The sequence below is a fragment of the Orycteropus afer genome, unplaced genomic scaffold (assembly GCF_000298275.1).
Source record: "Orycteropus afer afer isolate SDZICR_OR568_19922 unplaced genomic scaffold, OryAfe1.0 scaffold00510, whole genome shotgun sequence".
Classification (NCBI taxonomy): Eukaryota; Metazoa; Chordata; class Mammalia; order Tubulidentata; family Orycteropodidae; genus Orycteropus; species Orycteropus afer.
This window is the reverse complement of record NW_006922097.1, coordinates 1352562-1369862: the sequence shown is the minus strand read 5'-3', so window position 1 is coordinate 1369862 and position 17301 is coordinate 1352562. Positions and strand designations below refer to the sequence as shown.

Below are 17301 nucleotides of genomic sequence, written 5' to 3'. Positions count from 1 at the left end.
ATATATACTTTTTTTTTTCATCCTATCTAGGAATTTAGCCTCCCCTGCACTCCCCTCTCTGGCAACCAACAAAGGAAGTTTCTTTCCATATATAAACCTATCCTTGACTTTTTTACAATAGTGGACTAATACAGTATTTGTCCTTGTGTGATTGCCTTATTTCATTGAGCACAATGTTCTCCAAGTTTATCTACATTATGTGTTACTTTGCAGATAGTACATTATTCTTTAGAGTTGCATAGTATTCCATATTTTGGTTATCCATTCCTCAGCTGATAGGCACTTAGGATGTTTCCATCACTTTGCTATTGTGAATAGTGCTGTGACCAGCATGGGTGTGTATATATCTGTTTGTATCCTGCCTCTCACTTCTTTAGGATATGGACCTAGTAATGGCAACTACCCACATCTTATGATCCTTCATTAACTTATGATCTTTCTTTCATTACAACATTTTTTTTTTTTTTACTGATGCCTGCTCTGTGCCAGGCCTTGTGCACTGGAACACAGAGACCAAGAACCATGCACCTTCAAGGAGCTCAGAGTCTGCTTGGGGAGGCAGATGTGTACAGTTATTTGAATGCTAAGTGTGTGGCAAGTGTGATGTTGGACAAGGAATGTCCAAGATGTCGCCATCCACAGGGGAAGAGGAGACTAGTCTGGGGTGGGAGGCAGGGAAAGATTTCACTAATACTGTGATACTTACAAGGAGCTCTGGTGGTGCAGTGCCTAAGGCATCTGACTGCTAACCAGAAGGTTGGTGGTTCAAACACAGATGGGGCAATCTACTTCCCTAAAGATTTACCACCTTAGAAACTCAATAGGGGTCGCTATGACTCGGGTTTGGTCTTTGGTTTGGTGACACAGAATTCTCGGATACACGAGTAGGGGGCATTCCTGAGAAAGGGAATTACAAGCACAAAGGCACAAAGATGAGGAGGTTGGATCCCCGGAGACAGGGGGTGGCTGGAGGTGGCTTTGTCGGGGAAGCCACAGTAAGAGTGCTCCTTGTGTGACCGGCAGGCGTCTGATCGTAGATTTGCATATAGTGGTGAGGGTGATGTTTGCTAGGGCAGTGTCTTAGTCACTCCAAGGCATTGGAGTGAAGAAAGGTTTGGAACGGAAGAAACTGGAGAAAAGGAAAACAGCAAGACTAGAAAGTGACATAAGGGAGACCTGGCAGGACGTTGGTACTGTTAGGCCAAAGGCCAAAGGAGAGTTGAAATGAATGCGGATGAGGCTTCCTTCTTGTTGTTATGTGCCTCGGAGTCCGACCGACTCATAGCGACCCCTCCTTGGGTTTCTGAGGCACTATCACTGCGGATAGTAGATTGCCCCATCTTCCTTCCGAGGAGTGGCTGGTGGGTTTGAACCGCCAGCCTTCTGGTTAGCAGTCAAATACCTTAGGCACTACGCTACCAAAGCTCCCGAGGTATGCTTGTTGTTGTTGTTGTTTGCCATCCAGTGGGACCCGACTCATAGCGACCCCTCCTTGGGTTTCCGAGGCAGTATCACTACGGAAATAGATTGCCCAACCTTCCTTCCCAGGAGTGGCTGAGAGGTATCCTTAGGGGGAAACAGTTGGGTGCAGCACTGGAGTGAGAACGATCCAGGCGGTGCTTCCCAACAGGCAGCGAACAAACCCGCAGACAGCACGCCACGGTTCTCACGTTAGAGACGCCCTACGCCCTTGCCTCTTCCCGCGCCACCCACTCCAGCCTATCCTCCCCCTACAGGCCAAAACCCATCCTCCAACAGGGGCCGGCCGCTTCCGGGACCCTGCTCCGCCACAGCCAGAGATACCTACGCTCCCTCTCCTGGAACTGCCCCGCCGCCTGCTCAAGGTCCCACTCGACTCTAGGGTCACCTAGGGGAAGGGACGAAGCAGTTCAGGGCATCTCATTCCTCTGGGAGCCTGGTCGCAGATGGCACCCTGGGGAGGGACATCTCTCACCCCTTCCGCGCCGCAATGGCTTACTTGGGGAGAAGGCATTGCTAGATGGGGGGTAGAGGGTCTTCACTCCTTCCCCGCTTCCTGTGCGGTGGAGGGGCTCAGCCCAGGCCAGCCTCCTACCCCCTACTCTTAGCTCATAATCCTGGAGGAGGGGAGGGGCTGCGGGTCTCTAGTCTCGGGAAGAGGGGCCTCAGTTTCCCTGTCTCGTAGTTATGGGGGGAGGGGAGCGGGGAACGTAGGAGAAGGGTGGATGGAACTGAGAGGAGGAGACTACACTGTCCATCTTGCCCAGTTGGGGAAGGCTTCACAGATGAAGAGACCTGAATTGCATGGTGACTTGCTGTGTGCAGAGTCCAGTCCCTGGTTTCAGAGTGCACGGTGTGTCAGAGACTTGTTGGAAGGAAGGAGGCAAAGATGGGGTTGTAAAGGGATGTGGGGGTCTTGACTGTGAAGGGCCCCTGCAATGGAAACTACACGTGAGCAGGGGTCAAGTTCACCTGTTGTACCTCTATAAGAATGCCAAGGTATGTAGCAAAAGAGTTCTGGTGCCCTAGTGCCTAAGGCATTCGACAGCCAACCAGATGGTTGGCAGTTCAGACCCATCAGCCACTCCGTGGAAGGAAGACTGGGCAATCTACTTCTCCAAAGGTTTAACACCTCAGAGACCCAGAGGGGGTCGCTATGAATCGGTATTGACTCGATGGCAGGGGTTTGGTTTTAGTTTAGGCATGTAGGAAACTCACCCTCCCTCAATATTTACTGGATGAATGACAAGTAAGCAATTAGACCCAATCCTGAAGAAGAGGCTTTTAAACTGGGAAGTGATGTGGTTAGGTTGTTTTAGAAAGATTATTCTGGCAGCCAGTGTGGGGGGAAGGATCTGTAATACTGCATGATGGGTGAGGAAGGCCTGAAGAATGACAAACTGTTGGACAGGGACAGAGGGAATGGGAAGAAACAGCTGGAATCCGAGCCTGATGTAGAATCCGGAAGGGTGTGGGAGAGGACTAAGGGACGGGGTAAGATTATCTCTGAGATTGTAGACTGATGTTGTTTGATGGACAGTGTGCTACACCGAATGGGGGTGTTGCTTTTCAGTACTGAATAGGATTATAGGTACCTGTTCTAAGTGAGGGCCCTCCACTCTCATCTGTTTCACTTTCTCCAACCTACTCTAATGCTAAATTGGGGCAGCGATCTACTTCTGTAGTGATACTGCCTCAGAAACCCAAGGAGGGGTTGCTATGAGTCAGATCCGACTCAACAGCAGTGACTCAATAGCGGTGAGTTAGTTTAGTTTTTTTGTGTGCAGAATATTCAAATGAGGGTGGTTTAGGGTGGAGCTACAAGATCAAGTAACACTTTGCCTATCCTTGGAACTGTTGTAGGAGCCCTGGTGATGCAGTGGTTAAAAGCATTCAACTGCTCACCAAAAATACAGCCTTGGAAGCCCTATGGGGCAGTTCTACTCTGTCCTATGGGGTCATTTTGAGTTGACTTGATGGCAGTGGGGTTTTTGTTTGCAGCTGTTGTTGTTGTTGTATTCTAGTGGATTTCAATTCAAAGCAACCCTATAGGACACAGTAGAACTGCCCCCTAGGGTTTACTAGAAGTCAGAATTGACTAATGGCCATGGGTTTTTTCCAGTCTTTACATGAACAGATCACCAGGTCTTTTCTCCTGTCAAGCCGCTGGATGGGTTGGAACCACCATTTCTGCTTAACTGTTGAGTCACCTGTGCTCCTTTATCCTTGCAACTGTTGTTATGTGCCGTTGAGTCAGACCCGACTCACAGAGACCCCTCCTTGGGTTTCCGAGGCAGTATCACTACGGAAGTAGATTGCCCAACCTTCCTTCCAAGCAGAAGAGGGGAAAGGAAGCAGGGGCTAGTGTGCACTGAGTGGCTACTAGGCAATGGGCACCTTGGTAGATGCTTCACAGACATTACATTGTCATATTGGATCTTCTTAACACCCCCTGAGGTTATTATTAGCATGCCTATTCTACAGAAAAGGTAATGGAGATTCAGGGAGTTGATCTTACTGATGGTTACTCTTAGTGAGTAGTAGAGCTGAGACCTGAAAGCTGTCTGACACTAAAGTCAGACATAAGGTGTCTCTGAGAAAGTTAATGGGAGAACCAAGATAGAAGCAAATAAAGGTGTGCTATCAATCCAAGCCCAAGAGTCAGGTCAGCGTCCTATCCTGTGTGTTTCTCTTAATTTGTCTGTCATGTGGACCATTAAAGGGGCTAAGTTTAAAATTACACCATAAGGGTTTTAAGGCAAGCTTTAGCTTTAAACCAAGGTTAAATTCCAGCTCTAACACTTACCCAGTGTGACAACTTGAGCAAGTTACTTTGCTTCCCTGAACCTGTTTGTTCATTTGTAAAATGGGATTGTTGTGAGAATAAATGTCTATGAAATGCTGACACAGAGCAGAAACTCAATCATTATCATTATTATTATTCTAAGGATGTGTCTATTGGCTTGGATATTCCCAAGGCTTCCTTCAGAAGAGGGAAAAAGGAACAGGGGGAAAAGGCAACCCCCCTCCCAGAAGTCTCCAGTCTCCTCTAGTTCTGCATCTTATGTTGTTGTTGTTGTTATGTGCCATCGAGTCAGACCCGACTCATAGTGACCCCTCCTTGTTCCTTGTGGAAATAGGTCACAGTCAACACAGTGAGAGAGACTAGCAGTCAGTCCAGGGAAGCCAGGGCTGCCTCTGCTCTGGTGACCAGACTGAAGTGTAACTCAAGGCACTGGGGAGCAACTTCAGCAAGGTGAAGAGGAAAACGATGTTGCACTTCTCTTTGAGTAAAATACATTAGCAAGAGGTTTTGGCTCTAACGGAATCCAATGAGTTACAAGAATCATTTCCATTATGGCCTAATAAGAGCACAGCAGGAACATGTTAATAACAATTAAAGGTAATGAGAAAGGGACCCTGTGGTTTTTTTTTTTTTTTTTACAATCATGTAGATTTTTTTGGGGGGGGGGTATCTTATAGTATTTAAAATGTTTAAACATCAACGCCCCTCCTGCCAGAAGTTTCCAGTCTCCTCTAGTTCTGGATTTTATGTTGTTGTTGTTGTTGTTATGTGCTGTGGAGTCAGACCCGACTCATAGTGACCCCTCCTTGGGTTTCTGAGGCAGTATCACTACGGAAGTAGATTGCCCAACCTTCCTTCCGAGGAGTGGCTGGTAGGCTTGAACCGCTAGCCTTCTGGTTAGCAGTCAAGTGCCTTAGGCACTACGCTACCAGAGCTCCCACAGGAAGTAGAAAACAAGAACAGTCAGGTTAGGTTATCTAGACTTGTGCTGTCTACTAGGGCAACCACTAGCCACATGCACTTGAAACGTGGCTAGTCCCAACTGAAAACCAAAGAAAACCCACTGCCAATGAGTCAATTCCAACTCATGAGATGTATGTAAAATACACACCAGAGTTTGATCTTAATTAAAAAGAAAAAACATATACAACTCACTAACAAGCTTTCAGTTGTTGAAATACTATTTTGGATATCTTGTATTAAATACAATGTCTCATTAACTTCACCTATTCCTTTTTACTTTTTAAAAACGTTTTTATTGTTGATTTGGGTGCAAATTTACAAAGGAGTTTTTATTGTTGATTTGGGTGCAAATTTACAAAGGAACTCTAAATAGTTCATGCACATTTGGTTTCACGGCACCAATTACAATCCCAACAATAAAAAGCTCTCCTCCCAGTGACTATCTCCTCCCTGTGCCCTTCTTATCTATGCATTCCTGTCTGTCCAGCTTTGCATCTATGCAAATGATGCCCTTCTGGTCTCTCATGGCCGACTGATCTAAGAGGTGCATCTCCCTAGGGTAGGTGGGTGCATCTCCCTGGGGTAGGTGTTCTCCTTGTAGGCCTTTCTACTATTTGGCTGAGAGCTAATGCACATAATGAGTCTAGTCCCAGGCCAGAAGGATAACCCAGGGGTTCCACCAGTCTCTATCTGACCAGTAATTCCGATCATTTTTGTGTCTTTGAATTTTGTTTCACATTTTTTCCTCCCACCCTATCCAGGATCTCCAGTTGTGATCCCATTCCAAGTGGTGGGCATTGGTAGCTAGGCATCATCTAGTTCTTATGGTTTCAGGGTCATGAAGGCTAAGGTTCCCATCACCCATCAGATCTTCGGACTAATTGTTTCCATATGATGTTGATTTTCTTCAGTCTTCTTTGTGTCAGATGAGGGGAGACCAATAGTTGCATTTTAGATGGCTGTCTGACAGCTTTTAAGACCCCAATTGTTACTCACCAAAGTAGCACATAGAACAAGAATTTTATGTACTATGTTGTGTCAGTTGAGCTTGATGTCCTCCAAGACCATGGTCCTCAGCCCACAGGCCTGGTGACTTACTCCCTCAAGGTGTTTGGTTATCACTGAGAAGCTACTCCCAATCTTGTCCCATGTTAGTTCTAAAATATATATGGATTTTTTTTTTTTAGCTCAAATACACATTTCAGAATACCATCAGCCGAATCTATCTGTGGTCATAGGTATACTCCCATTTGCCTACCCACACCTGATCTTCTCACCTGTCTATGCATCCACCCAAAGACTAGCATTTGCTGTAACTGGTAGTGCTGTATTGTATATGTAATAGCTTTTGTCTGTATCTTTGGTGCACATTTGTGTCCTCCTTTTCCCTGTTGTCGTTGTGCTTGTCATACTTTGTTATATTGCCTTCCCCTTCATCCAAATCAATCCATGATTCTTAACTAGACAGAAAATTTCCCTTCTCTTCCTTCCCATCACTGGTAACCAACAATGTAAATTTCCTTCCCTGCGTAACCCTTTGACTTTTTATAAAATGGACTCATACAATAGTCATCCTTCTGATTGGCTTATTTCACTTAGTATAATGTCCTCTAAGTTCATCTACGTCTGAGGTGTTTTGCAGACTCTTCCTTATTCTTTAATGTTACGTAGTATTCCATTGTGTGAATGTATCATAGTTTGGTTATCCATTCATCTGTTGATGGGCACTTAGGTTATTTCTCCTTTTTACTTTTTAAACATAACTAGAAAATTTAAACGTATGCGGCTCACATTAAATTTCTCTTAGCCACAATGACTAGAGCCTTTGCAGGATGTAAGTCAGCACAGAACTACAGATGTCGATCCACTCATCCATTCATATTTGAGTATTGGTTATGTGGCAGGCTTTATTTTAGGTGCTAGGAATATAGGGGGAAACAAGATAAACACCGCTCCCGTCCTTACAGAGCTGTCTAAGTATGTCAAGTATGAGGGAGAGGCAACAAATGATGTTTGGTCATGGTAAGCACTTTCAAAACAAAAACAAAACTAAACAAAAACAAGCAGGATCAGAAGTTACTTTGCCATGAGTTGGTATTCCCAACAGGGGAAGTGATATGTGAGCAGGGACCTAGATTATAAAGTGCAAACTGTGTGAAAATTGTGGGGGCAATGTCCCAGGCCGATTGAACAGCAAATGTAAAGTCCCTGAAGCAGGAAGGACCTTGCTGTCTAGAACATGAGGCCAGTGTAGCAGGAACACAGTGAGTACATGGTGGCAGAGCACATAGATCCTTGGAGAGGAGTTTTGGTTTTATTCTAAGCATAATGAGAAATCCTTGGGATGTTTTAAAGTATAGGTATGATTCAATTTATATTTTAAAAAGATGAGTCTCAGTCTTTATGGACAGAATGAATGAGAGTCGGAGTAGTGGGGAGGCTAGAGATGTTGATGGCATGGACTAAAGTGGTAGGGGTGTGCAGGAGTGAGTAGCAGTCAGATTTGGGATATACTATAAAGGTGGAGCAAAGAAGACATGTTGATTGGTGTGGGGAGAACAAATGGAATCCAGATGATTTAGGGTTTTCACCATAGCAACAAGGTGAAATAGGTACTGATGGAAAGACAGAGGACTGCTGTTGAAATAGGTTTTGGGGGAGAACTCAGGTACTTAGTCTTGGAGATGTAAAGTAGGGCTTTGGATAAGCAAGTCTGCTCGGAACTCAGGGAAAGATGAGGGCATGAGACGTGCATGTAAGAGTTAGCAGCATATGGATGGTATTTAAATTCATGGGAATGGATTAGATCACCTAGCAGAGAGGATGGAAGGAGAGAGGGCAAAGGACCTGGCTCCAGAGTAGTCCAAAGTATAGGCATCAGGAAGAGATCATGAGACAGAAAAGATGCAGTCACTGAAGCAGCAGGAAAACAGGAGATGGTAATACTCTAGAATCAAATGAACAAAAACTTTTCAAGTAGGGAATGGTCCACTGAATCAAATGCTGCTTCAGACTACCCAAACCCAAACTCACTGCCATCAAGTCGACTGCAACTCATAACCACCCTGTAAGACATAGTAGAACTGCCTTCCTTTCCAAAGCTGTAAATCTTTACAGAAGCAAACTGTCTCATCTTTCATGGAGTGGCTGGTGGGTTTGAACCACTGACCTTTGGGTTAGCAGCCCAATGCTTTAATGACAGTGCCACCAGAACTCTTTTCTCCAGGCACTAGGTACCTTGCTTCTCCAAGCTTCAGTTCTTTAAGGGAAGGAATGAACCATATCTGTTGAGAGGGGTTTTGCACACGGGCTTCAATGCCAGAGCGATGCGGACTCAATTGCTTAGATAACTGATCCTTAGATAAATTACTTCCCTGGCCTTGACTTGTATCCTATTTCTGTGAGAACCTGATGAAAAAATAAACAACTTAGCACAGAGTAAGGTGTTCATGAAATCTCTGCATGCTAAGCAGAGACGGCATCAGTAAACACTCAACTGAACACTCGTATGTTATCTCATGTACACGTCTTACTCTTTTAATTCCTTTATAGCTGTCTCTTCTAGACTGAGGTCCTCTGTTGTTGTTAGGTGTCTTTTGAGTCAGATTCAACTCATAACGACCCTGTGTACAACAGAACAAAACACTGCCTGCTCCTGTGCCCTCCTCACAATCACTGCAATGCTTGAGCCCATTGTCACAGCCACTGTCAATCCAGCTGCTTGAGGATCTTCCTCTTTTTCACTGCCCTTCTACTTTACCAAGCATGATGGCCTTCTCCAAGGACTGGCCCCTCCTGATAATAAATATGACCAAAATACATGAAATGAAGTCTTACCATCCTCACTTCCAAGGAGCATTCTGGCTGTCCTTCCAAGGCAGATTTGTTCATCCATCTGGCAGTCCATAGTGTAGTCAATATTCACAGCCCTTATACCACATTGCAAAGTTTGGCTTTTCTACCCCCACTAGACCTTCTTAGAAATGGAAGCCTTTCTTATTTTAGCAGTTACCTCCAGAACTTGCAACCTAAAAGACATTTAATACTAAACTGTTGGATGGATGGATGGACAGACTTTTGGGCAAATGAAAAGTGGTTACTACATATAATCTTTGGATCCTAGTCCCCTAGGGATGTTACCTCCAAAATCATCCTTACTCTGCCATTAAACATCCCTAAACTTTGTAATTCACTTAACCAGGAAACAGCAATGGCACTACCTGGTGGTCAGTGCAAAGAGCACATCCTAATGAACAGAAAGAAGTCTCTTCCTTTTGAGTCACTACACTTCCCAGTTCTGTGGTTAGGAACTATCAAGAGTGAGGGGAATTTGCATTTTCAAAAGATTAAGCTGATGATTCTGCTGAATAGACTGGAGAGGGTGAAGGGAAGGACGCAGGGACACCAACTGGGAGGTTATTTTATCAGAACTAGATCAAGTCCGAGTCTGTAACCTCAACACTAACATGCCTACTACTTGGTAATACTGCCTCTCTTAACAGGGGCCTTCTCAGTTGAGCACTGTGATAGACAAGAGTCTGAGACCTGTTCAACAATTCAGCTATCTCTGCCCCGTTATTCACACCCTTGTGTGAGATCAAGTGAGGAAGACTGACAGAGTGACTTGCTTCTAATAGAATGTGGCAAATCTGAAGGGAGGCCATTTCTGTTGTTAGTAGACTCTCTCCCTTGTTGACTTTGGTGAAGGAGGTTGCCATGTTGGGGAGGCCCATACAGTAAGGAACTAAGGACTTCCTCTGCCTAACAGTCTGTCAGTAAACTGTCCCTGTCCTACAACTCTTGAGGAAATGAAATTCTGCCTACATCAATGAGTTTGGAAGCAGATCCTTCCCCAGTAGAATCTTCAGTGAGATCCAGCCCTGGCCAATGATGACCTGATTGCAGCCTTTTGAGAAACCCTGAACCAGAGGAGCCAGCTAAGTCATTCCTGGACTTCTGAGCCATCAAAACTCTGAAATAGTGTTGTTTTGAGCAAGAGATGTTCTTAATCAACAGATAATACAAGCACCTACTCAAAATGTGCCACTTCATGCAGGTCTGAACCGTCTAGAAACCTGGGACACTTTCAATAGTCAGAATCAACTACACTAATGTTTTTCTCCCCTACGTATACCGCCACCCTGCGCCAAGCTCTGTGGCATCTCATGAGAGCCTTTTACAGCAGATTCCAGAGTGTGCTCATGTAAACTGTCACTTCTGTTAATTCTTTTTTCTTTGACCATGTCAAGTTTTACCATGTCAGGAAGGGAGTGTGTCAGGATTGTATCCTTCACCATACTTACTCAATCTGTATGCTGAGCAAATAATCCGAAAAGCAGGACTATATGAAGAAAAACGTTGCATCAGGAGTGGAGGAAGACTTACTAACAATATGCAGATGATGCAACTTTGCTTGCTGAAAGTGAGGATGACTTGAAGAACTTATGATGAAAATTAAAGACTACAACCTGCATATGTATTGCAACTCAACATAAAACAAAAATCCTCACAACTGGACCAATAAGCAGCATCACAATAAATGGTGAAGACTGAAGTTGTCAAAGATTTCATATTATGTAATTCCATAATCAACACCAATGGAAGCAGCAATCAAGACATCAGATGAGGTACTACACTGGGCAAATCTGCTGCAAAAGACTTCTTTCGAGAGCTGAAGAACAAAGATGTCTCTTTAAAGACTAAGGTGCGCCTAACCCAAGCCATGGTATTTTCAATCGCCTCATATCCATGTGAGAGCTTGACGATGGATGACTAAGGAAGACTGAAGAAGAGTTGATGCCTTTGAGTTGTGGTGCTGGCAAAGAACACTGAAAGTACCGTGGACTGCTAAAAGAACTAACAAATCTGTCCTGGAAGAAGTGCAGCCAGAATTTTCCTTGGAGGCAAGAATGGCCAGACTTTGTCTCACCTATTTTGGTCATGTTATCAGAAGGAACCATTCCCGGGAGAAGGATATCATTGTTGGTAAAGTGGAGGGTCAATGAAAAAGAAGGCCCTCAAAAAGATGGACTGACACAGTGGCTGTAATGATGGGCTCAGGTATAGCAAGGATTGTGAAGCTGAAGCAGGACTGGGCAGTGTTTCATTCTGTTGTACAGAGGGTCGCTATGAGTCAGAGCCAACTGGATGGCACATAACATCAGGTTGCAGCCCCATCCTGTGCTAGGTCTCAGCAGAGCATTTACAGCCCACAGGGAGGGCAGCTTACAAAGAAAGGCCATGAACACCAGGATGGGGTCAGGGTATTAAGAGCCAGATCTGCATAAGGGGCATTAATCCCCAGAAAGGAAATAGGGTAATTGTGCCTTTAAATACATACTTCACTCCTTTTAGAATATCCTGTGATAGATTATATGGTATTGAAGGAAGTATAGCCATGCTTGGATGCCATAAATTTAGTTAATTCCTCCTAAACAAACAGGAAATGAAGTAGAATCACACAAGGGACATGTCTGAATCTAGAAGTAGGGTGGTGGTTGTTAGATGCCACTGAGTTGGCTCCAACTTGATTCACCCAAAAAGCCTGTTTAAGATCCTGAACAATTTGGGTCAAAATGAGTTTTAATCAAGGTTAACTCATAATCAACAGGTCAGATGCTTTTGTTTCTCACCCTCACTGCCTTATATTCACTGTGGTAGTTAAGTTTGTGTGTCAACTTGGCTGGGTCTGGTTAAGTGGCTGGGCAGCTGGATGTAGTATTCCCCATGATGAGACTGGTAATCACCTCCATGGTGTAATCTACTGTGAGCAGCTGAGTAGCTGCCTTAGGGCTGTGATCTGCTTCCTATATACAAAGAAAAGCCTTGGGGACAGTCTCTAGCTTATGGCACGCTTGAACCCTGCCATGTAGCTGTGTGGTTGTTCAATAGCCTGCCATGCTCTGCTGACCTTGGGACTTTCAATGGACTTGAATTAATGGCCTACTATGTGGTTGGTAACATTGGGACTGTGCCATTTTATTTGTTGGCATTGGGCTTATTAGCCTCAGCAGCCAGTAGCTGCCTGAGTGAAGAGATGCCTCCAGCTTCAGTGGGCTGGGAACAAGAGGCAGAGCTGAAGCCCAAGATTGAGGGGATCTCACACAGCCCCTAGTGTCTGGCACTTTGAACTCGGACTTCAAGCCTCCTGAATTTTAAGAGAATAAACTCCTGTTTGTTCAAGCCATCCCCTTTGTGGTATATTCTTGTCAGAGTGGCACTAGGTAACCAGAACACTCTCACAATACTTTAAAGTTGTCATTTAAGCGGGCTGTTTTTACTGAGGATGGCTAAGCTCTGGATCTCCCCCTTGGGGAGGCTATAGTCTAGATCCATACAATGGTCAGAGGCAATCTCTAACATCTCTTCCAATTCTAAAATTCAGAGTTTCGAGGCTGACCTCCACCCCAACCCCCAGCCTCTGCTGCTACCTCAGATTCTCCACTCATTCTAACTGGGCACGAGCAGCAGAAGGGGCAACCCAACCTCGCCAATAGTGCAAATACCAGAATCCTACCCTCTCTAGTCCAGCCAAGCCAAGCCGTTGGTCATTACCCAACCTCCATGTTCCCAGGGGAATGTGGAGTTCCATCACTTTATAGGCAAGTGTCAACCCCAATCTTCAATACCCCTAGCTACAAAAAGACTGAAAATTATCCTTTCTGGAAAATGACTCATCAGCTTTTTTGTAGGAAGAAACTCTTCTTTCTCTAATGCTCTGACTTAGGGGAAGACAGTGGTGCTGAAGGAGAGGGAAAGGACAGTGACTAATACTCTGAAACTGCCTAGTTGAGTATTTGTGGCCTTGAGAGGCTCTCAAGACAGAGCAATGTAATTCATGAGCATCTCAACTAAAAGTAATAATACTAACAGCATTTGCAGGCACAAAGGGTCTCCTTCTAAGAAGTTCATGATTCAACTACATCCCCTCAATTCTCATGCCACTTCCCATCAAGACAGAGAATGGGGGCAACTGGGAGGCCACGGTCAGTTCCTTGTCAGAATCCACTCTCAGTGTGTCAGTCCCTGGAAGTTGGGTTCAGTGCATGGAGGCAGGGCCACTTGTTGGCTTAGCAACTTGTCCACTATGCTGATTTTAGCATCTTGCTCCTCAATGTCCTCGTATGGTGTCCAGGACAAGTCATGCTGTAGCTTGTAGGCACCAAGGAAGTCATGTGGACAACTTGTCCCCCATTCCTAGAGAAGGCAAAAGAGTCAGTTCTGATGAGGGTAGGGTATAGACAAACTGAGGGTAGGGTATAGGCAAACTGAGGTCATTTCTTACTTATCCCACATTTTTTGGCTTTTCATTTTCAACCAGTCAGGACCATCCTTGGAGAGCTGTTAGATTATACATCAGATACCTCCCTTAACAGAAATAACGATTGTGAAATAATTTAAGCACATTAGCTGCTAACCTAACGGTTGGCAGTTCAAACCTATACAACCACTCTGCAGAGGAAAATTCTGCTAAACTGCTTCCAAAAAGATTATAGCACAGTTCTACTTGACTCAATGACAACAGTTTTGTTTTGTTTTTTTAAAAAAATGTTTTAGAGTAGTGTCTGGGCTCACATCTCCCACAATTATCTAGAAAACTATTTACCAACATGCATACTGACATTCTCACACACACCTGCCCTAAGCTTCTCAAAGGCCAGGGTAGATTTTTGAGCAAAGAATAAATGTTCCTACCTTTGGAGAAATGATGGAAAAATATTCTTGACCACTCTCTCGTTTATAAAGGTAGTAAATGTTGCCAGGTTTTTTCACAATGTTACAAGCTACATGGTGCAAGTTGGCATCTCTGCGAGCATCTTCCAATATCTAAGAATAACAGAGACATACAAATTAGGAAGTTAAGGTAACCAAAAATGAAAACCAAATCCACTGCCATCAAGTTGATTCTGACTCATAGCAACCCCTGTTGGGTTTCCAAGGCTATAAATCTTCACGAAAGCACACTGCCTTATCTTCCTCCAATGGAGCAGCTGGGGGGTTTGAACTGCTAACCTTCTTGTTCGCAGCTTATGTCTTACCCGCTATGCCTCCAGAGCTCCTTATAGTTAAGGTAACAGGCAGTCATAATCACTATGATCTCAATCAAAATCTGAAAGCTGTTCAATGCTTAGGCTCTTGCTCCTCAAAGCACTAGTGGAATCCAGATGATTCCAAAGAAACAAAAATCACACTATGATACTATGCTGAAAAAGGAGCTCTGGTGGCTCAGTGGTTAAAAGCATTCAGTGCTAACCAAAAGGTTGGTGATTCAAAACCCACCAGCCACTCCACAAGAGAAAGATAAGGATGCTTCTGTAAAGATTTATAACCTCGGAAATCCTTTGGGGCAGTTTTACTCTGTCCTATAGGGTCACTAAGTTTTGGTGGTATGGTGGTTAAGGCATTTGGTTGCTAACCAAAAGGTCAGTGGTTTGAACCCACTAGCCGCTCCATGGAAGAAAGATAGGGCAGTCTGCTTCCATAAAGATTTATAGCCTTGGAAGCCCAGTGGGGGTCACTATGAGCTGGAATCAACTCAATGGCAGTGAGTTTGGTTTTGGTTTGATAGGGTCGCTACGAGTCAGATCGACTTAATGATAGTGGGTTTGGTTTACTATGCTGTGAAAATTCTTTTAGAAAAATATACTTCAAAATATTGACTATTATTGGTTTTGGGTAGTTTCAAAATGTCTTTCCTATTTTTCTGTAATGAGTACATTTCTTTTATAACTTAACACTTTATTTTGCCCTTTGAAATGCTTTATCTCTGAACTTTCTCCTAATGAAAAAAAGCTTAAAACCTCTCAGGCTTATTCCATCTATTTAACTCAGCACCTCTACATTTCTAGTAGGTATTGAAGACAAGTTATAATGATTATAAACAAGTTCAGTCTGTGAACTAGCTGAATAATATGAAAGCCTTCCTAACGTCATTACTTACCTTCTTGGCTTGTTCTTGCAAATGTTGGATTTGCTCAGCTATGACTGTCAGCTTATTAGTGGCATTTGCTCGGATGAATTCATCAGCCTATAGGAGAAAAAAGACCTCACTGTGGGTTGGAAAAGGATGATTTCTATGATGTTCTTATTTTAGATCTCAATGTGAAGTGTTATGTCAACATCATTGCTTATGCCTGATATATTCTTTCCATTTTCATCCTTCCCACTCATCCCAAGGACCTGCAGCTTAACAGCATCGCCAAACCTGACATCACCCTACACCACAGAATAAACTACTCTCCCTTTTCTATTTCTATTTCCCATAGCTTTCCATCCTTTTCACACTACAGTCACAATGAACTTCAGTCCATAACATCCCCTGCTCTTAATATCAAATACTTAATGTTGTTGTTGTTGTTATGTGCCGTCGAGTCAGACCTGACTCATAGCGACCCCTCCTTGGGTTTCCGAGGTGGTATCACTATGGAAGTAGATTGCTCCATCTTCCTTCCGAGGAGTGGCTGGTGAGTTTGAACCGCCAGCCTTCTGGTTAGCAGTCAAGTGCCTTAGGCACTATGGTACCAGAGCTCCCTCAAATACTTAATATACACTCTCTAATACATTATTCCCCTTGCTCTTTGCCTGACCAACCCTACTCATTCTTCATGTCACCATTTATTTTCTCATGTTTAAACATTTCTGAAATCAGGGATGATGACTCTTTTTTTTTTTTTTTTTTTGATACTTCTCATTTTTTTTTTTTATTTTTATTGTGATCTGGGTGAAAGTTTACAGAGCAAATTCATCTTCCATACAGCAGCTCACATACACTTTGTCTCATGACATCAGCTGCAATTTCCCACAAGGCAACAGCTCCCTTCCCACTTCCTCCCCATAGATACCCCTTCCCTTTGTCCTTCCCTCCCATGAACTCCTGCAAAACAATGAAAGTCAAGACAATGCAATATTGTTCCTATCACATGTTCATGTAAGACTCTCGCTACATAAAGTATTTGTTAATCTGACCACTATCTCAGCTGAATTATTTGCATCACATCTATTTAAATTTTATATTTGTATCCTTATTTTTTTTTAATGTACTATGACACAAACCTGAAACAAAGTTATAATGCTCACAGAAGACTGGCTGTCATTTACCAAAAGTGCAACTGATAGCAATGGAAACTGCTTAAAACCAGATCAAGGAATCTACCTTGTCATGTAGTGAGAAGAATTATCACTCAGGCATCTGAAATCTATCAAAATTTCCAGCTTACTTTCAAGAAAAGTTGATTAAATTCCAAACCAAACCAAACCCACTGCCACTGAGTTGATTCTGACTCACAGCGACCTCCATTGGGTTTCTGAGGTGGTAAATCTTTACTGAAGTAGACTGCCATCTTCCTTCCACAGAGTGGCTGGTGGGTTTGAACCGCCAACCTTCTGGTTAGCAGTCAGATGCCTTAGGCACTATGCCACCAAACCAATCCATTGAGTCAGATCCAATTCACAGCAACCCCTCCTTGGGTTTCCGAGGCAGTATCTCTATGGAAGTAGATAACCCAACCTTCCTTCCAAGGAGTGGCTGATGGGTTTGAACCACCAGCCTTCTGGTTAACAATCAAATGCCTTAGGCACTAAGCTACCAGAGTTCCTACTATGCCACCATAGTTCCTTTATTTTATACTTATGACACATCTCAATTTGCACACCGGATTTTCACTGGAGATACTGGATTTATATTTAAATCTCATAAAATGCATAGTTGAAAAAGCCAGTTCAATACTCAAATTGTTCCAAATACTTAAGTTCAAATTATTGAACCAATCATCAGATTTTTCATTTAGTTAGAATGAAGTAAATTATTCTGTCCCTCAGTTGCACTAGCCACACATTCCAAGTGCTCAACAGTCACATGTAGCTATCAGACTAGACAGCACAGCATGTGAGTAAAAGACACCAAAATTAAGATAATCAAACCTAGTATTAGACGTATTCAGTTTAAAGAGGCAGTGCTCTGGCAGATTCCTGGGGCTTAAGAACACGCTCTGCTTTCCAGCAACCCCAAGGACACTCGGGGCCTGCAAGACTGAAAAGGCTTTTAGTTTTTTGAT

The 17301-nt window shown here is 43.7% G+C and overlaps 2 protein-coding genes across 2 annotated transcripts in view; both read right to left on the bottom strand.

Annotated features, from left to right (window-relative positions):
• TMEM269 (transmembrane protein 269) overlaps window positions 1-2237 on the bottom strand; it is a 14064-nt gene extending 11827 nt beyond the window's left edge. The window contains 2 exon segments of the mRNA XM_007955574.1: window positions 1979-2077; window positions 2229-2237. Of these exon segments, the coding sequence (XP_007953765.1) occupies window positions 1979-2077; window positions 2229-2237 (108 nt within the window).
• Window positions 2238-13258: 11021 nt separating this feature from the next.
• The window catches only part of CUNH1orf50 (chromosome unknown C1orf50 homolog), a 9458-nt gene continuing 5415 nt past the window's right edge, over window positions 13259-17301 (bottom strand). The window contains exons 3-5 of the mRNA XM_007955563.1: window positions 15189-15275; window positions 13943-14074; window positions 13259-13444 (exon numbers count right to left, since the gene is read on the bottom strand). Coding sequence (XP_007953754.1) covers window positions 13259-13444; window positions 13943-14074; window positions 15189-15275 — 405 coding nt within the window. The remainder of the gene's footprint in view (window positions 13445-13942; window positions 14075-15188; window positions 15276-17301) is intronic.